We start from the raw sequence: 26,455 nt of genomic DNA, 5'->3' as shown, positions 1-26,455 counted from the left end.
CCTCCTCGTGTTATCACTTGGGCCTTTGACCCTCTGGCGTGCCCTGGCTTGCCACATGAAGTGTTAGTAATAAAGACAAGGAAGGGCATTCATTTTGCCTGATGTGCAATCTTTGCCCCTGGAACCACAGACCCTGTCTGATTGGAGCTCTCCCACATTAACTCATTGTATTTTGCCTTCTGCCCATAACTTGCTTCCTGCCTTTCAGAGCTCCTGTATTTCTCTGGAGGGAAGTGGGAGAAGGGACCTTTGTGCTCCAAGTTTGATCATTTCCTCCATGTCCCATTCCACCCAGAAACTGCCTTTTAATTTTGCATTTTACAAATGAGATTTCCACTAACCGCCCAGTATAACAGCTTCTCTGTGACTCACTACTACCCCATCGGTCCTGGGCTCTCAATTTCCATCCCATCACTCTGCTTGGGAGAGTGTTTTCTTGGGTTGAGAGCTTTTCTTTTCCCTCTTTCCTCCTGGGCACACTCTGAGTGTTCTGTCTGAGTGGGATTACAGAAGATAAAACCTTTCTCCTTACTTAGAGCTGTCAGCTGTCTTTAAATGAAAAGTAGAAAAAGAAGTAGAGGCAGTATAACATTGTGTTTAGGAACACTGACTCTGGAGCCAGGCTGCTGGGGTTTAAATCCCGACTCTGCCACTTCTGAGCTGTGTGATCTTAGGCAAGTTGCCTAACCTCCCTGTGCTTCCATCCCTGCATCTGTGAAATGGACCTCATAACAGGACCTACCTTACAGGGTTCTTGTGAAGATTTCAGGCAATTGAGAGTGTTTAGAACAGCACCTGGCACATAGTGAGTGCTCGAGCATTTTAGCTCTGCCTCTCCACCTAGCCTGCTTCCTTCTCCCCTCTAATTTCCCGCCAGTGAACCCCTGGGGAAAGTGGAAGGTGAATGGCTGCTGAGTCTTAACCATGACACTGGGTTCCAAGAGAGTAGAAAAGAAGGTTCCCAGCAGCCTGGGGAAGAGCGCTTTTCTTTCAAACACTGATGCACGCTTGAGTGCGGCCAAAGCCAGAGCAGGGAGTCTGAGTGTGGCTCTGCTTCCCAAGAGCTCAAATAGCCCACATTTCCTTGCAGGCCTGACCCTTAAGGCTAGCCTTTGTGCTGCTGTAGCTCTCACCTGCTCTGTGGCCATCTCTTCAAAGTGGGTGTCTGAGTAAGTTAATACATGAGGCTGAGGCTGTCTTTTTTCCTTCTCCCTGATTTAGTTTATAGTTGGTGGTTCTGAGGTTTCCTAGATCACGAACTGGGGGTTTCTCTGAGGAAGGGGCAGCATTGGCTCCCTTTTTGCTATGAGAACTGGAGGCTCAGTAAGGAGAGAGACTGTTGCCCATGAGCTAGTTGGAGGGGCAGGAGAAAGCCTGCTCTGGCCTGATTTTACTTCCCAAGCTCCCTCCCCCTGCAGCAGTTTGCTAACTCTTAGGTGAAGTGATGGCTGACAGAACATTTGTGGCCCAATACCCTAAAAAGGGAAAGGACAAACAAGCTCAAGAACGTTTTGGTGCTCCCCCCACCTCCAATCACACAGTTAACCTGTAAGGAAGATCAGCCACACTTGCTAGTGTCCTGGTTGTCTGTTGTGATGGTGCTGCCCTCTGCTGTCACTTCAGGGTAGAGAAACCATTTAAAACACAGCCGGTTAGTGAATGAATTTAGAATTTACTTATCTGGAAGACTTTGGAGAGCTGGGCAGAAGCCCAGGTTAGGAAAGCAAGACCTTCTGTCCACAACCTGCTGCCCAGGGCCTGTCCTCAGTCCCTCCCTAGCTTCTTATGCTCCTCCAGTGCTACCTAAAGCAGAGACTTGCTTAAGGAAACTATTCCACAGCCCTAAAAAGGTGCCTGGAAATGTCCCAGGATCCGGGAACCTCACCCACTTCAGAGTCCTGTCCCTAGAGCTGTGGAAAAAGCATTTTCTCCTTTTATTAGGCCCCAGTTTCGGCTGACTGTGGGACCTTTGCCCTTGACCTCAACCATACCCTGGCTCAAGTTCACTCGCATATGTCCCTTTGCATCCGGCGCTGGGTCAGCTCCTGGTTGCTCAGTAGATAGTCATCAATGAACGTGAAGATTTCTTCGGGAGTGACAGGTTCCATGTAGCGTTCCCGGTCAATTCCCTGCTTGTCAATCAACACCATGTTGAAGTAGGAGCGAGTGAGGTGCTGAAATTGCCTAGAGAGAAGAGACCAGGGAGGTCTGAGACCTCGTATTGGCGTCATCCCACCAGGCTCTACTACCCTCTGACCTTTCACAGCTCCACTGATGGACTATTTTTTTCCCCACCCAATCCCTTTGCCCCATCCCCTCCACTACCTGTCTCAAGTCCCTTTGTTTTTCTCTGCTCAGACCCGAGTCTTGCTGCCCCTACGTGTCTAGCTCTGTTAAGCTGTCCCTTCCTCACTCCAGATGGAACAGCTTTGTTATTACCAAGCTGTGTTTGCCTCACAGGCCCCCTTAAGCAGGGCTATCACATACAGCAATGCGGGCTGCATGGAATAACTCCAGGGAGTACTGGTCACATGCACTATGCTGCGACTAGTGTTTCCTAGAGTTGGGCTGGGCACAGCCTGCACAACCAAACGTGGCAGCCCTGAGGTTGATGAATGTCACCTAGTCAACCTTGAAGTTGAGCAATATCACCAAGTCTGCAGTCTCCTTCCTCTGAGTGTTTCCCAGTCTCTCTTCTATCTGGGACTGAATCTTTCTGTCCCTACTGAGACTGAGCTTTAGGGGCAGGTATTGTTTATAGAACAGAGATCAGTGATGGCTTTATTGGCTCTGAGTATATGTGGAGACATTGGAAGGGTGATAATAGATAGATAATGAGAAAAGTCAACTTCTACCACCTGTTGCCTATGGTCTTCTCTCCCCCCAGGGGCAGATGGGTATGATTCAGATTTCAATGCCTAAAATGTGTCTTGCTCCTTTGGAGACTGAGGGCAAAGGGATAAGGCCATAAGGCAACAGGATCAGAGGCTTATCTGAGTCATGTCTGGGTCTGTGTCTCAGCCCTGGCTGTGCTTCAGAGTCACCTCAGGTGCCTCCTAAAAGCACAGTCCTGAGGTGGTTTGGGGCGGTCATCTGTATTTTAAGCACCGCCCAACCCCCAATTTAATTGTGACACCCTGCCACTCTCTGACCTTACCTAATACATCCAAAGAGTTCAAACACAAGGAATTCCCTAAGAGAACAGTGTCTGCTGATTGTCCCACAACCCTCCTGTGGCCAATGACCTGCCTAGAGTTTCCGCCCAGCCCTTCCCTGTGGCCTCGCAGCCTGGACCTGAGCTCCTCGATGATGCTGGCTGACAGCTGTTGCTCCCGAATGCGCCCCACTTCCTGAGGTGGCTGCCCCACCAGCTCAATGATGGTCACGTGCCGCAGGTCCAGTCCGCAGATGGATTGCTGGGAGGGGAGAGCAGAAGGTTTTCTGTAATAGGCTATCAGACTCAAACCTAAGGCTACTTAGCTGATTCCTCCTGGGACCACGTGGAGGCAGTGTGGGAAAGGAGGGGCTTCTTCCCCAACCATCACACCAGGGGGTCTACGACCTCTTCCCTCTGTCATTCCTGAAGCTCTTGCCCTAACAGTGTTTCCTTTATTCTAATGAAGTGTGGAACACTGGTTATACCATGTGGGGTAGAAAAGAGAAATGTAATTGATTAAATTGCAGGAACATCATCTCTCCTTGCTTAGTTTTGCATAGGTTTTTTTTTTTTTTTTTTTTTTTTTTTTACGGTACGCGGGCCTCTCACTGTTGTGGCCTCTCCCGTTGCGGAGCACAGGCTCCGGACGCGCAGGCTCAGCGGCCATGGCTCACGGGCCTAGCCGCTCCGCGGCATGTGGGATCTTCCCGGACCAGGGCACGTATCCGTGTCCCCTGCATCGGCAGGCGGACTCTCAACCACTGCGCCACCAGGGAAGCCCCTGCATAGGTTTTTAAATACATAGGTTCATTTTTAAATTGAGATATTATTTGACATATAACATTATATTAGTTTCAGGTGTACAATATAATGATTTGATATTTGTCTATATTGCAAAATGATCACCACAATAAGTCCAGTTAACATTCATCACCACACATAGTCCCATTTTTTTCTTGCAATGAGAACTGTTAAGATCTACTTTCTTAGCAATTTTCAAACATACGATATAACTATAGTCACCGTGCTGTACATCACATCCCCAGGACTTATTTATTTTATAACTGGAAGCTACATAGGTTCTTAATGGATAGCTATTGTGATAGGATAACAGTGACTATTGTTCATCGAACACACATACCTAATGCTTCGCGGGAATAATTGAATTTAATCCTCACAACACCCCTAACAGGGTAGGTGGTATCATTCTTATTCTGTAAAGGAGAAAGTAACTTGCCCACATTTTCATGACAATAAGATGCTGAGCCAAAATTCAAAATGAGGGCCGAGGCTGCCTGCCCCAAGTGTGTGCTCCTTACCACTAGGCTACATGGCCATGGCCTTCTCTCAGTCTCCAGAATTTCTCCAAAATGGTGCCAGTGCTCTTTCCATTACCCCTTCTCGCGTTCCTCTGCACTGGGCTGGACAACATGTAACCCTACCCCGGCTCTTTGTCCTGCCTCATCCAGCAGGGGCGCCTCTTAGCCAGTTACCTGGGGGGAGGTTTAAAGTAGCAGTGAGCACTGCCTGGTGCCCACCCCGTGTTTAATCTTTGGGCTACTCCTCTAGACCTGGCCCTCAAAGTCACAGTCCTCCCTGGCTGGTTTCTGTTCTTGTTCTTGCTTTCTGCTCAGGCTGAGGTATTGCCTTTGTCTGCCTTTTTGGGATCCCTGGAGGAACTAGGTCCTTTTTGGTCTAGATACCCAGGGTCATTCTCTTGATACAGCTGCTTTCATCCTGGGCCTCTGAATATTGACTTGGCAACTTGTAAGATTCAACTTTTAGAACCCCCCTAACTAACTTCTTCTTTTACCTGGGTATCCAGCCCCTTTCAGCTTATCAGAGCTGGTTCTCCAAGTCTTGTCAGCATAACTTGAATTCTCTTCAAGAGCCTAGTCTATTCTTTATTTTTAACATTATATTATTTTTTACTGAGGTATAGTTGATTTACAATATTATTTAAGTTTCAGGTGTACAACATAGTGATAGAATCTGGTCTATTCCTTTCACAAGTCCCAATGGTCAGATCTATTCTGTCCTTTCCACTTCTCCTTCCCCCACAAGTGGCTTTAACTAGATATCTGGTAGAATGTTAAAAATCCTCACGCAATTCCCACATATTACTTTGCAATATCACAACACTTTTCCTTCTCGTCTGCTATTAGTCGTGGTTAAGAGCACAGATCCTGGAATCAGACTGTCTGGGTTCGGTCCTGGCTCGGCCACTTACTAGCTAGTGATTTTGGGCAAATCATTAACCACTCTATGCCTCAGTTTCCTTACCTAAAAAATGGAGATAGTAATGGTACCTATTTCATAAGGGTTGCTGTGAGAATTAAGTGAATATGTGTAAAGCACATACTTGTATACCTGGTCCTTATATAGCACTTACTGTCTGTCTGTTAGTGCTATTATACCTTGAAAACATAAACATAATTAATTCCCCGCATTTACATTTGATCATCCATCTTACAAGTCTCTCCAGAGTGTTTTGCCACACAGCCTTCTCATGCTTCACCAAGCCTCCTGTAACCCACCATTCCAGTAACCTCACTGTCTTTTCAGTAAAAACAGCGGTTTTTAAAATGTGCTAAATTTGTCTACAGTAAAACTGATCAAATGTTGTCCATGGAGTCTGAGGAAGTAGCATTTGTGCTGCAGAAAGAGCAAGTCTTTGAGAAGAGGTAGGAGAGTAACGGAGTGGGGTAGGTGGAATGCAAAGAAGCTAAGCCCTGGTTAGAGGAGTGACTCTCACCTGTAGCATAGAGATCTGCATTTTATAATATCGGTTGGAGGGATCAGGAGCCGAGATGATGAGGAGTCGCCGTTTCTCATAGAACTGATCCAGAAGGCCAGCAGCCGAGTTGACATTGACATTAATCTTCATAGCTAGGGCAGAAGCACATGGCCAGTCAGAGTATGGCCTGCTCCTTCATCCCAGCATGGATAACAACATCCTGAGGTGTTCCAGCCTTTCGGGTTAACCTTTTTTGGTGTTTCTCCCTTTCTTTCTTTTTTTCTTTTAACATCTTTATTGGAGTATAATTGCTTTACAATGGTGTGTTAGTTTCTGCTGTATAACAAAGTGAATCAGCTATACATATACATATGTCCCCATATCTCTTCCCTCTTGTGCCTCCCTCCCTCCCACCCTCCCTATCCCACCCCTCTAGGTGGTCACCAGGCACCGAGCTGATCTCCCTGTGATATGCGGCTGTTTCCCACTAGCTATCTATTTTACATTTGGTAGTGTATATATGTCCATGCCGCTCTCTCACTTTGTCACAGCTTACCCTTCCCCCTCCCCATGTTCTCAAGTCCATTCTCCATTTTCCTTGGGGGAAATCCTGAAAGAACACTTGGAGATTTTAAATCCTTTTTCTTGGAGGTGGAGTATGCTAAGGGGGAACACTGGCCCTGAAACATCTCAGAATCCCCCATTCCCACATCAGACACATTGCTCTTGGCCCCTGAGTCATAGACATTGGGAGATCCCCCAAAGTAGCCCTGATCAATATGTCCACTCTCCCCATTTCCTAGTTTCACTCACGAGCACAGATAGGTGGTGATCCTGACCACTGGCGGCTGGACTGGCACACCCGGGAGGGGGTCCCTTGGCGCTCATACCCTCCATCACAGTGGTATTCACAGGTGGCACCATAGTTGTCCCCCACTGAGGTGCAGGTGAGGTAGCCATGCTGCGGTGGTTTCAGAGTTGGACAGCGTCTCACTATCAGGGAGGAGTTCAAGTTAGGGGCTATGTTATTTCTTTTAGAAAAAAAAAAAGGCTAAGAGGATGCCTATCCTGGGTTTTCTAGATCAGCAGACCCAGAAAGATCAGAATGAATGACTTGTCTGTGTTTCCAATGGCCAGAGCTAGAGCCAGAATTTTCCTTCCTTACGGAATTAAATCTAAAATGTAGGCAAAGGTGTTCATAAAATGTGGAAGCACAGGTGAGTATATATATTGTCATCAAAAGAGTATCAATCTGTAAAAAGAAATTGCCATTTTTGTTTTCAGACTTTGGGGACACCCCGCATAAAGATGACTACCATACAAATTACTTTTAATAGCAAAAAGAAATTGGAGGAGACTTAAATATCCATCAGTGGGAGAAGTGTTAAGCAAAGTATGATATATTCTTAGAAGCAGATTATTATACTGTCATTACAATACTTCTGAAGGGGGCTTCCCTGGTGGCGCAGTGGTTGAGAGTCCGCCTGCCGATGCAGGGGACACGGGTTCGTGCCCCGGTCCGGGAAGATCCCATGTGCCGCGGAGCGGCTGGACCCGTGAGCCATGGCTGCTGAGCCTGTGCGTCCAGAGCCTGTGCTCCACAACGGGAGAGGCCACAACAGTGAGAGGCCCGCATACCGCAAAAAAAAAAAACAAAAACAAAGTACCTGTGTTGTAATGAAAAGTAAAAAAGGGTGACATAAGATTGGATATGCAGTATGATCTCAATTATATACTTTTTAAAGTATGTGTGAATAAAAGACTAGAAGGAAAATACCAAAAGATTAACAACAATTGCCTCTGGATGATAGAGTAATAGGTTTTTTTCCCCTTTATATATCTCTTTATTTCCCATATGTTCAACAGTGAGCATGAATTAATTTTATGATGAAAACAAAACAAAACAAAAAGCAAGAATCAGGCAGCCAACACCACCAATTTCAGCAGAGGAGGAAGATGGAGAATGAAGGCTGATTAGCTTTAATCATTAATTTGAAGGCCAAGAAAAGAAATGGATAAGAGTACCTTTGTGGATTTTATGTAGATTTAGGAGAGTGAGAAAGTCTTGTTGGGAAACAGAGTTTCTGAAACATGTGTATGCACATGTCATGCAGGCTTCCTGAATGACCTGTTTAGTGAACTTATTTTCCCCATCTCCCAATATATATGCAGTGTCTGTTTTAGGTATAGAGAGGAGAGGGTTGTGATGGGCATCTGGAGGGTAAGGGAAGAGCAGGAATAATAAGCAATGTAGAAATGGAAGACTTCTTTCTAACCTTGTACTTTTACAATGAACTTGCAGCTGGCCCGGTTGTAGGCTTGGTCGTAGGCAGTATAACGAATCACGTGCTCTCCTTCGGGAAAGTGAGAGCCAGGCTCAGGGCCCCGAAGTGTCACCCTGCATGGGACAAAGTGAGAGAGCCACTGAGGAAAGTGACTCTTAGGACTGGGGTCTGGGGCACATTATCACTGTACCCTCAGTCTGTGCGGTTCAGTGTGGGCAGCCTGAGTGCCTGGGAGAAGCTGGTGGGAAGCATAGGAGGCATCCATTACTCACCTGGTGATGGTGCCATCAGCCGAATCTTTCACCAGGGGTGGGTCCCAGTATACTCGAGCAGTCAGTTTCTCTGGCTCTGCCATCTTCTCACGGGAGTGGGGACAACGGATCTTGGGGGGATCTATGTCTGGCAAGGTCAGAAATCAAGTGCTGACTCATGGGTCCCCTGCCTTCCTTGGAGGGAACCCATAGAAACAATGCCACACCACTGGGTAGGTAAAAGATGCACTTTCAGTTCTAGATGCTCAACAAAACTGGGGAGGCCCAGCTCCACGGGAAGTGATCACTTTGTTAAGCCCATGCCCAGGGTACCACCCTTGCAGCGAGCAGGAATGCCTTCTGTGGTGGACATAATGCCAGGCTGGCTCTTTGCAGCAGGACAGCTGGGAGCAACCAGCATTTACCTACACATACAGGCTCGCCTCCACTCCATCGCCCATCTTCCATGCAGATTCGACTGCGGTCACCTTCTAGGTGGTAGCCACTGGAACAGCTGTAGTCACAGCGAGAGTCAAGAAGTACCCCATTTGTGCATGTGTAGGTGCCACTCGTGATGAATGGCAATGCGTGGCATCTCATCTCTAAGAGAGAATGAAGTGGCAAGTTCAGTGGCCTGTGGGGTTTATGTGGAGGTGATGCCTGGGCATCTAGCACAGGGAGAACCGTATCGGAAACAGCAGAAAATACAGAAAACCCTACACCAAACTGCCCTGACATTTTTGTGCCTGATTGCCTCTTTTTCCTAATTGCCTTCTTATTTTGATATTATGAAGTATGGTACTGCTCTTGGTGGGTGGGGGTGGGGTGGTGGTCTCAAAGAAGTAAATTACTCATCCAAGTGCATGGATTTGAGAAACACACCTGAGTTTGGATCCCAGCTCCACAACTTACTAGCTCTGTGACCTGAGCAAGTTACCTCATCTCTCCAAGCCTCAGTGTTTTCGTCACTAAAATGTGTATACCATGAAGTGGGATTGTTGTGCCGATTAAAGAGACAATGCATATAAACCTCTGGGCTTATTCAAAGCCTCAGCAGCTGATAGTTTTCCTCTCTTGTTCCTCAAATGCTAGACGCCCTTGAACAAATTTAAGGCTCCTTTTTTGAGTATAATGTTGGTACTACCACAAGCACTCCTCAGCTGAGGCTCACTTACAGGCAGGCTAGCCCTCTGTGCCAGTGAGAATACAAGTCAGGCCAGTGCCTGGAGGGCCAGCTTTGGTGGCATTTGCTTAAAGACGAGTCCATGTGCTTTAGACATCACGTGTGCCAGAAGCGGAAACAGCTTCCATGAATTGATTGTGAGCCTGTGCTTGCCAAAGTCTAGTTTGAAATACCTGATACCTGAAAGAAGTAGGCCAGCCATATCTTCCTTTAGGTTGTCTAAGTTCTAACCCTCCTTAACTTCAATTATTGGAGCTTTGAATAAAGATTCTATGAGCTATGTTTGTTTTGCTTCTTGGTCAAACCAGACTTGAGGATGATTGCCTTTTATTTTTTCCAGTCTCCTTTATATAAAGACCTAGGCAAAAAATGACCTCCTTGAAATCAGGTCCAAAAAAAAGGTTTGTCTTTTCAGCTGAATTTGTTTTCTTAGTATTACATGACAGTGAAAATGATAGATCCAAAGTGTTTGCCCTTGTGTCTCTTATGAGGAAGGACACAGCCAGATTCAGTGTTTAAATATAGTAATTAACTCATTCTAGGCACCTGGAAATATGTACATCTCCAATTTTTAACTGGTTTTATGTTCATTTGTAGACTTATTTTAAGTTTTATGTTCATTGTAGACTTATTTGTAAGGCCAATTCAAATTCATTTTGGAAATGATGGTGTCTAAGTCCTAAAACAAATGCATTACAGTCACCTAGAGGGACGTGGTAGCTTCCCTCTTTCTGGCTATCAAGCTTCTCTTGTCCTCCACAGCATCTTCTCTGACCAACCCCATTTCTCTCTGAATGCTCAGCATTCTGCATCCCCTTACACTCCATTCACGTGCACACATTTGTGTTTCCATCCCATTAGTCTATAAGCAGCCTGGTAACTGAGGGATTGGCTTCTGAAGTGACCAATACAAGGCCCCGCACACATGGGTGTTCTACAAATGGTATTCAGTGATGGACATAGGGACAGACAAAGCTCAGCTGCCAAAATGGGGTAGGCTGTAGGGCTTGAATAAGAGGCAGGGATTTGGGAGCTAAGGGGGACATGACGTGAAACGTGCATGTTAGCACACCCACATTCCAGCCTTAGGGATTCTTCTTGACTTTCAGAAGAAAATGAAGACTAGTGGATGTCTTACAGTTTCATTGCCAAGGCCTTCTAAGGCCTTAGGTCAGGAAGTACAGCAGTTTACCACAAGTGGGAATGAGTCTGAGACCACATATGCTCAGAGCTCCAGAGGAAGGCCCAAGTCTACATCAGGCCCCAGGCGTAAGCCTTCCATGCACTCCTCGACCTCCTGTGCCAGAAGGGCTGGTTGCTACTTAATGCCCCTATTGCTTGACCAATAACCACAGGGAGAGAAAATGAGCTGGAATGTTAGGATGGGGAAAGACCCTGTTGGGAGCCTGTGGATGATTCTCAATTTGCACTTGACAGAGGTCAGAGTAACACCTCCAGGCATATACCCTGGGTGGCTGGCCAGCCAGCCTCTCTCACACGCTCATGTCAACATATGCACGCACAGATACCACTTACGCCTGCAGTAGGCAGTTCCAGACCAACGGCGGCTTGGCAGGCATTGCACCGACCTCCGTCCAATCAGTCGAAAGCCCCGGTCACAGGAGAGCTCACAGCGAGTGCCCAGGCTGCTGTGATAATTTCCTCCTCTTGGTGAGTAGCATGTGGCTTCTCCATCCTGGATGTTTAATGTATAACACCATCGGGGGACTGTAGCAATAGAAGAAAAGTAAGCTAGAAGTACAGTAATCAAGACAGCGTGGTATTGGTGAAAGGACAGACACATAGATCAATGGAACAGAACAGAGAGCCCAGAAACAGACTCACACAAATATACTGAAATGATTTTTGACAAAGGTACAAAAACAATTTAATAGAGGAAAGATAACCTTTTGAACAAACGATGCTGGAGCAATTGAACTTCCATAGGCCAAAAAAAAAAAAAAAAAAGGAAAAGCAAAGCAAAGAACCTTGACCTAAGTGTCTCATACCTTAAACAAAAATTAACTCAAAATGGCTCGTGGACTTCAGAGAAAAAAGTAAAATTCTAAAACTTTTAGAAAAAAAATAGGAGAAAAATCTTTAGGATTTAGGGCTAGGCAAAGAGATCTTAGACATGATGCGAAAAGCACAATTCATAGAAGAAAAAAAATCAAGAAACTGAACCGTGTCAAAGTTAAAATCTTTTGTTCTGTGGAAAGCACTGTTGATAGGTGAAAGACAAACCACAAACTGGGGGAAAATATTTGCAAACCATATATGGGACAAATGACTAGTATCTAGACTATATAAAGAACTTGGAAAACTCAACAGTAAAAAAGCAAACAAGCCAGTTAGAATATAAGCTTTAGATATGAACAGATATGCCACTGAAGAGGATATAGTGATGGCAAATAAGCACATGAAAAGATGTTCAGCATCATTAGTCATTAGAGAAATGCTAAATCAAAACTACAAAAAGATACCCTTATACACCCATTGGGATGACTAAACTTAAAAAAACTGGCAATTCTAAGTGCTGGTGAAGATGGAGAGAAACTAGAACTCTCATACATCACTGGGGGAAATACAAAATGATGCAGCTACTTTGGGAAATTATTTGGTAGTTTTTTAGAAAGGTAAATGTACACTTGCCAGGTGACTCCACAGTCCCACTTTAGGTATTTACCCAAGTGAAATAAAAACCCGTGTTCATACAAAATCCTGTACACAAATGTTTAAAGTATTCTATTCATAATTGTCAAGCACTGGAAACAGCTCAAATGTCCTTCTGAGGGTGAATGTTTAAACTAACTGTGGTTTAGCCATACAAAAGAAGGAAGTGCTGATACATACAACAACTTGGAGGAATCTCCAATTCAGTTTGTGAAATGAAAGAAGCCAGAATCGAAAGGCTGCAGGCTGTAGGATTCCATGTATGTGACATTCTGGATAAGGCAGAAATATTGAGATAGATCAGTGATTGCCAGAGATCAGGGGTAGAGGGGTGGATAACCTCAAAGGGGCAGCCCTGGGCAAATTTTTGGTACTGTGGTACTGGTGACCTGACTCTTTGCATTGTCAAAACACCAGAAAGAGTGAATTTTTACAGTGTGTACATTTACAATAACTGTTAAAAATAACACAAAGATGTAAGCTAGAGAAAGGAGGGGAATGCCATGTCAAAGTAGGCTGCTTAGGAATGAAAGTCCAATCCCAGTTCAATACTGAGCACAAAAGGTAATAGGGCTGTTAAATCATAAAGATGCCTCATCTGCTACACAAAATAAGTGACTCTTCAGTGGGTTCAGATTTTAAAGGGGAACATATAAACAAGCAGAGGGCCACCTGCCCAAGAACACATACATAGGCTAACACAGATTTCTTAGCCTGGGGCTGGGAAGGCTAAAGCCCCGTATGAGCTAATTTGGTTCCCAAATCCTAAGAGACAAAAAAAGGGGGGCTTTGAAAAAAAAGCTCAACAGGAGCTAAAGGAACAAAGAAAGGCTAGAGCCTCTGTTTGAGGGCAGCTGGAGAATGAAGACAGATGACAGTGAGAAAACTAGCCTTTAAGCCACAACAGCCTTATGGCTTCTAGCGTTAGCTTTGAGCCTGTGGCTGTGACACACAGCTGCCATCTGGAGACACCATCTCCAAATGACAGAAAGTCTCTTAAGCACTACAGTGGCAGAGCTGTTGATTATATGGTCACAACACATATCATCAAGACTTTACATTCGAGGCCGGGACCTCAACAATCACTCTCATCCTATTTTTCACCCATATTCTGTCAAGGAAAATACACATAAAAGTGGAATGGATAGAACAAGCAAGCAATAGTAAAGGGAAATATATACCTCAGGATAAATGCTGAGACAGTAATAGAGGTTCTAGCTATTGTAAATAAGTCCAAATTGGCTGGCCTCGAGGAATACTGGCATAAAGAGAACATGTCAGATTTGTGATTACCAGAGGCAGGGGGTGGGGGGAGTGGGAATTGGATGAAGGTGGTCAAAAGGTACAAACTTCCAGTTGTTAGATAAATAAGTGCTAGGGATGTAATGTACAACGTGATAAATACAATGAACAGTGCCATGTGTTATATGTGAAAGTTGTTAAGAGAGTAAATCCTGAGTTCTCATCACAAGGAAAAATATTTTTTTCTATTTCCTTAATGCTGTATCTATATGAGATGATGGATGTTCACTAAACTTATTGTGATAATCATTTCATGATGTATGTAAGTTAAATCATTATGCTGTACACCTTAAACTTGTACAGTGCTGTATGTCACTTATAGCTCAATAAAACTGGAAGAAAAGAAAATAAAGACTTGAACCACGAGGCACAGCAGTTTACCAAAAGAAAAAAAAAGGAACATGTTGGAAGGCTGGAAAGAGCAAAAACACTATCCCAATTTTCTATTTTTCCAGATTTATTGAGGTATAATCAACACATAAAATTGCATATATTGAAGGTGAACAATGTGATATTTTAATATATGTATACATTGTGAAATGATTACTGCAATCAAGTTCATTAACACATCTATCACCTCACATAGTTACCATTTTTTTTTGTAGTGAGAACACTTAAGATGTACTCTCAGTAAATTTCAACTATGAAACATAGAATTATTAACTATAGTCACCATGCTGTACATTAGAGCCCCAGAAGGAAGAAGAAGGCAGCCTCTGGGAACTATAGCCTGGTGAGACTGACAGCACTGATAGCAAAGTGTTCTAGAATATTTAAACATAGGCTTATGAGCAGTTAGGAGAAGAAGTGGTGATCTCCAAGTGACCCCAAAAACAAGTAATTGAAGACTGACCTTGTTTCCTTTTTGGGTATGGTCACCAGACTAGTAGAGCAGGGGAAATGGTAGGTGCATTATGTGGAAGTCAGTGAGGCATGTGACAATGCCTTTCATGCCATTGGTGTGGATGAGATGAAGAAATACTTCCACATGGGAGAGGTGACAGTACAGTTATGGAGATTCGTAACTGGCTGAACAAAAGAGTACTGATGGGAAATTGAAACTAAGAACGTGGTAGGAAAATTGTTAGTCATTATGGAGTAGCTATGGTGTGCTAGTCACCATGCTTTATATTTTCATTTTCCCATCATCTCATATAGTTCTCCCAATAGCTCTGTAAGGCACAATATGTAGGTATTTATCCCTATTTTGCAGATGAGGAAGTAACTTGCCCAGGATCCCTCAGCAAGTAAGGGACAGAGCTGGGATTTGAACCCCAGGTTTGTCTGGCTCTAAAAGCCATTTTTTTTCTAACTACAATATCTGTCATTGCAGCATGTTAGGCTGCTGTTTTGAAGTATACATTTACATTTTTGATTAGGTACTATAGCCATATGTTTCAAAACCCCAAAAGTATAAAAGTTATGCAGTAAAATTCTCCCTCCCACCCCTGCTCCCACACCTACCCCCACTAAGTCCCCCCATCAGGAAACACTGTTAATAGTTTCTTTACACATATACAGCGAATCTTATTTTCCCCTCCACTTTATCACATAGAGTAGCATATTACGTCCACTGTTCCCACCAATGTTTTTTAAAATAAACTTAACAATGTGTTTTAGAGGTCTTCCCCTATCACTCCAGAGCAAGCACGAAATGTATTTAAATGAAATAACATTTGTAAAATACATAGCACAGTGACTAGCACATAATACGTGTTTGTCCAGGGTCAAAACTGCTGGAAGGTGGAGGAGCTGGGATTTGAATTCAGGCCTGTGGCCTCTGCGATCCACATATCTCTTTCTAGAGATTATAAAGAAAACAGTGTGCTGACAACAGGATTGAAAGCACCTTCTTCGTGATTACCTTCAGATAACTCAGGCAGAGTTACCAGCTTGCCCAGAGCTGCAGAAATCTGGGAGCAAGTGGTGGCCCAGAGGATTGGGACGTACCTCAGAGAACGGTTTCTGACTCCAAGCTAGGAGTCAGTTTAAGGGAATGAAAGAAAGTTCAAGATTAGTGAAAATGGTACCAAAGTACATGCACACTTTGCTCTAAAATATTGATCTGCTTTTTACTGGTTAACTCTTGTTTTTTTTTTTTTTAAACCTTCTTTGCAAAAAAAAAAAAAAGGTTACCTTTTTTATGAAAGAAATAGAATAAGCATGGCTTTGAAGTCAGACAGAACTGGGCTTAAATTCCTGCTCTGCCACCCCTGAGCTCTATGATTCTCTAAACTGAAATTCCCTGAGCTTAGTTTCCTGATCTGTAAAGTGGGGATAATAAACCAGTTTCATAGGACTGTTTTGAGAATCAAATGAAAATGCGTGTGTAAAATATATCTACTCCTGGGAATGGGAATGATATTCCCTGAATCAGTGTCTGGGTTTGAGCCACTGGCTCATCCCATCTCAAGCAACAAAACGCTGCAGCCATAAGGAGAGGCCATCCCCAAATTACAGAAAGTCTCTTAAACACTACAGTTGTAGAGCTGTGGATTATGAGGTCACAAGACCTTACAAGGAATGCTGGAACCTCAGGTTGTACTTTCCTGGCCACCCCTCCCCCCTCAACATAGATAACCGTACTGAATTAGTTTTATGCCTTGAGACTAAGTCCCAAAGATAGCCATGAGACACTTGACCCCAAGGCCAAAGGCCACCATGTGGCTTATTTTTTTAATGGCTTTATACACATTTAAAAATAACCAATGAGGCAGATTAATTTTAATCATAGGGCTGTTGGACCCTCCCCCCCAAAAGTACCTTCTGCACCTGTTGCTTTTTCCTATCTACTTCTCCCATCTACAGTCTCCTACAATCTGGCTTCTGCTCCCAGAATGCCAACCAGCCAGTAAACATTTCTTGAGCATCTACTTTTGACATAGCTCTATGGGGTGTCATACGTGGCTCCTTCTGTTAAACAGGTAACTATTTTGTTGAGGGTAATAAAAAGTAAACCAAAGAGGCAGTATATAATGAATGCCGAACGAGTGGTCCAGACAATAAACATTTATTTCAGAATAGGTATACAGTAGGTACTCAACAAATAGCCATTGAATAAATGAATGAAAGAATGAATGGATGAGGGAGAGTTCAGCATGGGCCAAAGCAGTTAGGGAACAGAGTAGAGCTCCACTAATCTGGCTACTCATCGATTTCATGTGGGGAGAAGGGGTAATAAGTTGTTAGGCCAGACAGCTAGACTGAGACCAAATTCTGTTAGAAATGATCACAGTGGGTCACTAGGTTTGGGGAAAGGAGAAACATGAGTCAGAGAATCCAGTTAGGAGGCAATTGTCATTATCAATGTGTGAGGTAATAAAGGTTTTAATCCCATGGATTAATAAACAAATGACAATTCTTGGTGAATGACTGGTGAGAGGTGATGAGGAAAAGGGGCTATTAAAGGTGCCATTAAGGTATTTTTAAGAGAATGATGGTATCATTATCAAAAGTTTGAAGGCCAGATGTCAAACCTTTTTCAGGGAAGCAGAAAGAATTTAGTTTTCGATATCTCCAAATTTAAGTGTCCAGCAGCAATTGGAGATGTAGTCCAGAAGCTCAGGGGACAGGTCAGGGTCACTCAAAGTTCAGATCCATGCCTCAGGCTCCCTCTTGTCACCACTAGAGAACGCATCTCCGTTCTTGGCTTCAGCTATGGCCAGAATAGTGAAATGTCCTGGAGCCCAAGGAAGGGGGCGGGGTGAGAAGAGAGGGATGGTGTCCACTGTTACTGAGAGATGGGGGAGGTTGAGCTCAAGAAGGGGCCATATGATTTGGGCTTGAGGAGAGAATTGTGATTGATCTTCAAGGGCTGTCATTCCAGCATGGAAATCTGTGGGTGAGTGGGAAAGAGACCATAGGGAGTTGGGGAGTTAGCAAGTGCTGGGACAGAGAGGCAGTGGGTCTGGACAATTTAGCAGTGAGAAGACAGGTAGAAGGTAGCTAGAAAGGAGCAGAGAGGAACCCCAAACTCCGATCATTTGTCTATTGAAACTGTTTTCTCAAAGGTCACCATTTACCTTCTTCTTGCCAAATATATTGTTTATACCCTCAATTTGTTTCTTTCCAATATTTGACACAGTAGATCTGTTATCTCTTCCCCTTCCTTAAAATTCTCTTCCCTCATGGCTTCTGTAATTTGATAGGTGCTACCCCAATCTCCTCCTACATGGCGGACCACTAATGATCTCTCTTCTTCTTGTTGGTTCCTCTTCTCCTGATCACATTCGTAGATGTCTTCTAAGGCTCTGACCTTGGCCCTCTGATCCCTCAGACAGCTCATCCATCTAAGCTAACGACCTGACTCACGAAGCTCCATCTTTCTACTCCCCACTGTCTATAGGGTACAAACCACTTTTTTTTGTGGTACGCGGGCCTCTCACTGTTGTGGCCTCTCCTGTTGCGGAGCACAGGCTCCGGACGTGCAGGCTCAGCGGCCATGGCTCACGGGCCCAGCCGCTCTGTGGCACGTGGGATCTTCCCGGACCAGGGCACGAACCCGTGTCCCCTGCATCAGCAGACGGACTCTCAACCACTGCGCCACCAGGGAAGCCCCAAACCACTTTTCTTTTCTAACCTTGTCTCTGTGAGAGGGGGGGTCTTACAGTTCTCCCAGGTGTTCAGACTGGATGCTTTCAGAGGGTTGTTTGTTTCTTACCCTCTTGGTGCGTCAAATCTGTACTAGGTCTTGTCATCTCTTTGTTTGAGACATCTCTGGGGTTCATCCTTGCTCTCCATTTCTTTTCCACTAGCCTCAATCATCTCTTACCAACATCACTGTTACTGATTCCTGGAGGATCTCCCTGACCTGGGCTCTACCCCTCCCAAACTCCTACTTTCTGTCCACAGTAATGAGGTTGATATTCTGAAATTACTATTTACAATCTCACTCCCCTCTGCAAAAACATACGATGACTCCTTATAACTTCTAGCACAACAGCTAAACTCTTCAGCATGGCTTGCAAAGCACAGAAACAAAGAATCTTAGAAGTGGAAGGGATATCAGACATTGCGTGATCTAAATTTCCTTCTAATGCAGGAATTGCTATTCAGCATTTTTCACAGATAGTCCTCGTGCCTCTCCTTAGAAGGGTCCCTAGATCATGGAGCCTTTCCAAATTTGGTCTCACTCTTTATATTTACCTCCTACTACTCCCTCCACATCCCATCTCCTCTAGTGAGGCTGGATTCTTCCTAGCTCCTTCCTCTTACACGTTTGTTCTTACCTCTATATCTGTGGCCATCTGCTATGCTGAAGGCCCTCCCATCCCCTTTCCAGTTCTCAGATCCACACATCATTCAAAGCCTAGTCTAAATGTCATCTTTCATGACCCCTCCCATGACTTCTTTTTCTTAACTCCTATCGCATTTACTGCTAGCACAGAGTTTCACGCTTACTTGCCCTATGCCTGCTAATTTTATTGCGCCCTCACCCATATCCCCCAGCAGAATGTAAGCTTCTTGAGGGGGACAAAACCCTACCTTAGATTTTATATCACCCAAGGCTTTCGTTACAGAGGATTAGGCATACAGTAGGTACTCAGTCAATACTTAAATATAGATGGGCAACTCTAGACAGGTGAGATCACACAGCAAGTCAGTAACCAAATTCATGACTGGAAACCACAGCCCCTGCTTCCCTGAGCTGCAGCTTTGGCACAAATGAGCCAAGCTGGGTGAGGATGCTTCAGGCAGGGCCTAGGCCTTAGGCCAGATAAGGCCCTTCCTGAGCCTGAGAAGCAGAGAGGATTACCTCGGTAGTCTAGGGCAGGGGCCTGTGGGACCTCTTCAGCATATACTTCATTGTAGCTTTCATCTGGGTAGTAGCCTGAACCTAGAATGAAGAATATATCAAGATGACATATTGGTTTCTTATGCAAGTCCTTCCCAACCTTTTCCCCTTTCCAACTTGGTCCCTTTCTGAGGACATGACACTCCATGGGTGGGGAACTAGGTGGCTATTTAGTGGGGAAAATCCTGTCTTGTGAAGCAGCAGAATTATTGTGGGCAAACGTCCACACCTCAGGTGCACAGAGGGTGAACTCATGTTGTGGGAGAGGTGGGCGGCTTACTGGTAGCACTGGAAACCTCCATTCAAAAGAAAAAAATCAAAATTCTTGACCAGCCATGAATCCTGCCCATCTGGACTAGAAATGACCCATTTCCTTGATGTAGCACATGAGTTTTGGTGAGACACTGATGATCAAGCTCTGAGGATGGACAGTTGTTGTCCCAGGTAGGAGGAAAACATAGAGCCTGAGCAAGGGTCTTTCCACTAGTGATGGGCCTTCTCACAATCCTCAGAGGGAAATAATTCCTCAAGCTCCCACCAGCCCACAGGGCACCAGCCTTTTGCCACCTGGTTGCCAGGGCTAGGGGTGGCATGCGAAGGCAAAGAGGGAGGGCTCAAAAGGCGAGGGGGCATGAGAAGGGTTTCACTTCCTGAGCAGTTTGTCCTGCTTTGGAGAGATACCTAGTTCCTCTAATCAGCAGGAGCCTTAGTAGGGGGCTGCTGAGCTAGAGAACATTCCACAACCACCCTCATCCCGTTAAGTGGGCCACTCCCCGGTGGAGGCCAGTCTATGGCTGTCCGGGAGACTAAACAGTGCGTTCCACCAGACGGCAGGAAATGGGTCATGAATACGAACTAATTGGAATACAACTTGGTCCTTTCCGGAGGGAAGTTGCCGGAAGCTCTCTTTCCAGCCTCCCAGAGCCCTAAAGCACACACAGGAATAGAGCAGCCAGCCCTGCTGGAGTCAGAAGACAATTCTGCATTCCCAGGAGAGAGTGTGCTTCCAGGACAGGGCTGGGTTTTAGTGCTGAAGCCCTTTGGCCTGTGTCAACACTCCGACCACAAGCTCGCCTGCCTCCTCTCTGCACAGAGGCACAAGGCCCCCTGCACTAAAGGGTGGAGCAGAGCGCAGATGATGAGGCTCTTCCAGTCCCCACAGGCATAGGCTGCGGGTGGGGGGGCGTGTTGGGAAACCAGTCCAGCTTGATGAACAAGGGAATGAATCAAACTGAAAGTTTGCCTTATGAAATCATGTCCTCGTTGGTTTGCCCTCATTCCAGAGGAAAGAGTTCATTTTTTCTCCTTCCCTTTATTTTTTCCTGGTTTCCCATTTTGCTTCTTCTCCTGGATTTCCTTTATTCCTTCTTAGGCCTCCTCTCCCTTGCTCCCTCTTTCCCCACCTGGGAAGTTTCTTTGTAGGGAGGTGGGAAACAGAATTCTTGTCAGCTGTTTCAGTTTAGTATCAAACCCTTACAGCGCCTGTAAACAGGAGGACAGATGTGTACGATTCTCTAAACGCTTTGGTCCCCCTACCCTTGTTCCAGAGCTTGCTTGTGAAGAAATGCCCAGCAGGGAGCAAGCCTCTGTTTACCAGAAGAGCAGACAGGAGTGTCCAAGGCCTGTGGCTGGATAACAACAACCACAATAACAACGACTGCTAACATCACTCAACACCTACTCTGGGTTCAGCGCGTTACATACGTCATCTCATTAGATCACCCTGACATCTCAGTGAGGTAGACACCCATATTGCTTTCATATACACTTGAGGTAACAGGCTCAGAGGAATTCAGGGAGTAGCCCAAGGTCTCCCAGCTAGTAAGGAGCAGAATGGGTATTCCAGCCCAGGGTGGTTTGGTCCCCTCGAGACCAAACTCAGACACTCCACTAAAGATGGCGGTAGGGGAGAGCTTTGGACAACGCCCAACAGGAATAAAAATCCAAAATCGTTCTCGCAATTCAGCCTTTTTTCACTCTATGTGTGCGGGATCGAAGGCCACCAAGCATTTCACATCATTCCAGAATTACAGGGGATGTGGGAAAGCTGAGGGGAAGACTCAGTCAGATAATTACAGTCTTTGCCAGGGTACAGAGGTGGCTGGCCCAGTGCCAAGTCTGCTTTGTGACAGGAATAAGTTGGGGCCACCTTACCACTTTAAGTCTTTCCATTTCTCCTCTTTGCCTGTCTTTGGGTATTTTTTTGGCAAATATTAAGATACTGAGATGAGATATGGGAAACCAGAGGGTCCCCCCTTCCCACCTTGTTCTGTCTGCGTGTCCCTCTTCAGCCCTGGTTGGGAGAGCTTTGGGCAGCATTCCTTGGTTCCTTTATGCTGATCAGTGGTTACTCTGTGGTCTGTTACTGGGTTCCTCCAACTTCCATAGTACAGTCAGACCCTCTAAGCACTACCCTTCACAAAGGTGTGGTTGGAAATGTAACTGATAGTTGATGACAATTTTAAGATCCTCCCTAATGCTTGGATTATGATAAGAAATACTGTCTGACTTCCTGAACTGCCCAGATATGCCAATATGCACTTTTAACCCACTGTTGGCTTGATTTATATTCTTAACGCTTCCCACCCGCTGCTGATTATTCTTGGATCCTTTTTCTGATTAGCCAGGAATCCACACTTGGCTGCTTTCCTTGTACCATTCCCATTGGAGGACAAAGCTATAGTCATGAACAAAACAGTGCTGAATGCATAGAGAGTGGTCATTAAATATCTATTGAATGAAGAAATGAACAGGTGGGATGGAGCAAGCTCCGACAACTGAGCTAGTGATGTAGGGGAGGATTATTGGGAAATTTCCAAATTTCTCTCATCACGTAGCTTCCTAAGAAAAGAGAAAGGCAGAATGAGTGGGCTTGCAGGGCTGCCAGAGACCTCACCAGCCTGGGCTCCTGAGAAGGAGTGATGACCATAGTGATTCTTGTGAGAAGTGGGGAGTAGCCACCTTTGCAAACAGCCCTTTGAGAGTTTCAAATGAATCCAAGTCTTTAAAAAAACTGCACTGTCCTTAAGACTCCAACAGCTCAGGCTTCCACCCTGGGAAAGGTCAAGGCCTTTGTGTGCCATGAGGTTTCTTATGGTTATTCAAAATGGGGCTTGAGCCATCTAACCTCCACTCCATAGTCTCATGGTCTTTGGCCGGATTTTGGGCTCATGTACTTGAACTGAAGCTGGGGGGAGGTTGGGGAGGACGGCTGCACATGGTATCTCCTGGGGACTTGGGGCTCCTATAACCCCAAGCAGTGTGCACTCTTCCAAGGGCTTGACTTGAATTTCTTCATCTCAGCGTCAGCCCTTATGCTTCACCCCCTACAGAGCCAGGTTAAGCCAAGAAGGGGAAGAAGTGCGCATATTTGTTTGAAAGCTCGATGCAGCTGTTCCAAACAGAGCTACTGCCAGAAGCCTCCACCAGGAGCTAAGGGCATGTGGAAAATTTTAGCTACAATGACTGCAGCTGTGATGGAAGCAGTTTCTTATTTACTCATCTCTGGATGTTTTTCTAACTCCATTAGTTGGGCCTGTCTCCTGCCCCTACTCCCCCCAGCCCCCATGAAGGCAGATGCTGCAGGCCACAGAATATTCTTAGCACTTGGAATGCCAGCTGGGCCCCATCAAAAACCCCTGTCTGGCACCTCATCATCCTTCCTTCATTCCTCCCCTTCCCCTCTCCCATCTCCTCGCTGGGTCTGTTCTCTTGAGCTCCCTATGTCTCCCCAGGGGCAAAGGATGAAACATTCAGGGATCTAGAAATGCCCATCCCTTCCAAAATAAGAAACAAGCCAGAAGAAACTGAGGGATTCCTGTTTAACAGAATGTGGTCTGAATTGTCATTAACAATCTTCAGCAGAAATGGGCTATAAAAATCTCATCCTATAAACAAGGTCTGGGAGGGGCGAGAGAAAGAGAGAGAAAGTAAGTGGAGAAGCAGGTAAGATAGTGGCCTCAAAAGCCATGTTGACCAACCTTATTTTTTAATATTTATTTATATTTATTATATTTATGAAGTATAGTTTATGTATAATATTATATAAATTACAGGTGTACAATATAGTGATTCACAATTTTTAAAGATTATACTCCATTTGTAGTTATGATAAAATATTTGCCATATTCCCTGTGTAGTACAAATAAGCTACAAAGATATATTGACCAACATCGTTTTTATGCTGGTGCAGCCTGTTTTCAAAAATCTCTTATCTGTTTGCCTCAAAAACCTCCCTCGGTAGCCTTTTGCAATGTTTAACCATCTTTGTTGTTGAGGATAGTTCTTCTCTGTATCTAATTTAAGTGTCTCCTATTGCGGTCTAACCCTTCCCTTCTCTAACACTTGCTCTAAGCCCTGCCCTTCCTGGAAATAATGGGCAACAGCTCCTAGAGCTTACCTGCGTACCAGGTTGGCGTCACTGCTGGAGTGAGGAAGAGCAGCAGAGAGAGAGCTCCTCTTCGAGTTAGTTGAATGGCCATCCTTGAAAGGGGGAGAAGGGGGAGTGGGAGGGTGGTTTAGGGAGACAAGAATAAAGGTATGTGGCCAGGAGCGCCAGGAGCACCAGGGCAAAGGAGGATGACTTTCAGAAATCAGCCATCAATGAACTTCCAAAAGTGAGAGAAAGCAGAAATGCAGGATCTGCAAGGAAGAAGAGAGATTTTTAAAATAATGAATGCCTGTTATATGGTCCCCCTTGTAAGGATCTTCCACTTTATAGAATAACAACACTCTGTTTGTTAATTTTGGTCTTTCCCTCCCAGGAGGAAGAGGGCATAAAACAACCAGTTCTCAATTGACCCTGGTGATAGCTGATGCCAATGTTCTATGTTCCAAGTTACAGAGAGGGACAGTGAGGTACAAAGACCAGGAAAGGGCCAACATTAAGTCATATAGAACCAAATGGGAATCCTGCAATCTAAAGGCACCAGTTGATGGTTTCATCCACTTAACTAGTACTTCCTAACCACAAATCTGGGAAAGTGTTAGCATATATGGACTGAGAACTTGAACTCTAGAGTTACACAGATCTGCATGTGTATCCAATTCTATCCCTATTAGCTATGGGGCTTTGGACAAATTCCTTACCTTCTCTGAGCCTCAGTTTCCTCATCTATAAAATGGGAATAATAATAGTATCTACCTTATAGAATAGACTGTTGCCTGGCACATAGGGAAGCAATCCATGTGTATTAGATATTATTATTACCAACTCCATCTTGAACAGGACTGGATGTCTCCTTTCTGCAGTCTCTCAGGTGGTGACTATACCCTGGCTCTGTTCTTAGCTTTGGGCTTTGAGGCTTAGTGGCTTAGTAGTGGCTTCTGGCTTTCAAGTCCAGCCTAACCTTCTAGTTTTACCCTGCTGAGCCAGCAGGAAGTCAGTGGGGTTGGAAAGAACCTACTGAGGTACGTGAGGAGAGGGTAAGCAAGCTCCCACTGCCCTCTTACTTCCCGTCCTGTCATCACTCTAATGGGATGAGAGTTGTGTGGTTCCCAGTAGGCAAATGCTTCATAAATGACAGTGTTAAAACTTGCTGCCCATTGGTATAAACTGGCTGCTGGACTTCTCAGCAAGCACCCACAGGCTTTCAATGAAATGCCATGCTCGGGGGAGGTGTCGGTCCCAGAAATGGAGGAACAAAAGGATGGCAGATTCTGGCCAGCCTCCCTAAGGGGCGTGAGAAGTCCAAGAATGGCAAAAATTCACTTTCCAGTTCATTACTCCATGGCTTCAGATTTTGTCTAGAGAGTGGCAAGGAAGCAGGATAGAGAAGTAAGAGCAAGCAGGGGAGGCAAGGAAAGTGGAAAGATGTGGAAAGGAAGCTTAGCAAGAAAAGACAATCTGCCAGAACTGAAGGCAAGAGATAAAAGCAGAAAGAGGGAGCGAAAGGATGAGAGAGAGGAGATTAAAGAGAGATTCAGGAAAATGAACAGCTAGATGCCCTGATCATCAACCCCTCTCCCACATGCAGCTTCCATCCAGTTCCTTGGTTTGGGAGCAGGGGCTTTCCTTTGCAGACCCAGTGCTCTGAGACTGTGACCCCTTCCCTGCCCACCTTCTCCCCAATCTCAGACTGAAAACTTGACTCATCACTGGGGTCAGCCATCCCTCTGCTGTGGGCCGGGAAGGTAGTGGGAACTTGTGTCTGCAGCCAGGTCACGGCTCAAATGGAAAGCAGCATGTGGTCCAGTTTCATAAAAGAACTTCTTCCTCCCCCCACCCTCCGTCCAAGCCATTTTTCCCAAGTCCTGGCTCTCGTTACCCTCTCGGGTTGTGAAATGGGGTAGTGTGGTGTGGACGGATGAAGCGGCAGATCTTACCTGTTGTATGGTTTTTTTGTGTTCTCTCTCTCTCCTCTTTCTCTTTCTCCTTCCTCTCTGCTCCTCTCATCAGTCGGAAAAACTTCTACTTTTTTACATTCCTAGAACGAGTGGCTCCTGGTCTGTCCGGGCCTCCGGGATTCTGTTAACACTGCCCAGATGTTAGGACATCAGCATCTGCCAAAAGTTTCCTTAAAGCTATATTATCCCCAAAGTTATAGCTGTTCCTCCCTCAGAAAAGAGTTTTAGAGAGGTGGGGGAGAAGGAACTCAAGGATGAGAGGAGCTCAATCCGTCTGCTGCAGAGCAGAGGAAAGTGTGAATGGTGCTGGCCCCAAGCCTGTGAGTATAGTAATGACTAACAGGCTGGCTAAAGGGCTTCCAGAGATGTGGTGTACTGAAGAACACTTTTTTTTTAAAATGACTCAGCATGACCTCAGGATTGAATGAAAAGGAATTCCACAAACTCCTAGGAGAGGGGAAGAGTGGAGCTGATTTTGACATTCCCTGCAGATTTCCCCTGTAATTCCTTAGTACTCTCCATCCCCAAGTTGCCCTGCCATCCCTATGTACAGGGTCAGATCCACTTTGAAACCCTCTCTGATGACCTAACTCCTATGGACTTCAGTTTCTGATAAGATTATGTTGCTGACAAAAAATACCATGCACTTCTAGCCTGCAGAATCAAAACTGATTTCCTGTAATAAGCGTGGAGACAAAGCATACTTAGAGAAGCTTTAGGGGGAGGTT

General features: G+C 45.2%; 1 protein-coding gene across 1 annotated transcript; it reads right to left on the bottom strand.

The window, feature by feature from the left end:
• Positions 1–1,652: 1,652 nt before the first annotated feature.
• Positions 1,653–26,060, bottom strand: SRPX2 (sushi repeat containing protein X-linked 2). The gene is made up of 11 exons (XM_065900555.1): positions 25,707–26,060; positions 23,782–24,023; positions 19,344–19,424; positions 11,150–11,341; positions 8,856–9,032; positions 8,452–8,578; positions 8,171–8,292; positions 6,708–6,887; positions 5,913–6,046; positions 3,295–3,416; positions 1,653–2,184 (listed from the first exon to the last, which is right to left on the bottom strand). Exons 2-11 carry the CDS (start codon positions 23,861–23,863, stop codon positions 2,004–2,006), a joined length of 1,398 nt encoding a protein of 465 aa, XP_065756627.1. The 5' UTR covers positions 23,864–24,023; positions 25,707–26,060; the 3' UTR covers positions 1,653–2,003.
• Between the last annotated feature and the right edge of the window lie 395 nt (positions 26,061–26,455).

The sequence above is a fragment of the Phocoena phocoena genome, chromosome X (assembly GCF_963924675.1).
Source record: "Phocoena phocoena chromosome X, mPhoPho1.1, whole genome shotgun sequence".
Taxonomy (NCBI): domain Eukaryota; kingdom Metazoa; phylum Chordata; class Mammalia; order Artiodactyla; family Phocoenidae; genus Phocoena; species Phocoena phocoena.
This window is presented reverse-complemented; position numbering and strand designations above follow the sequence as displayed.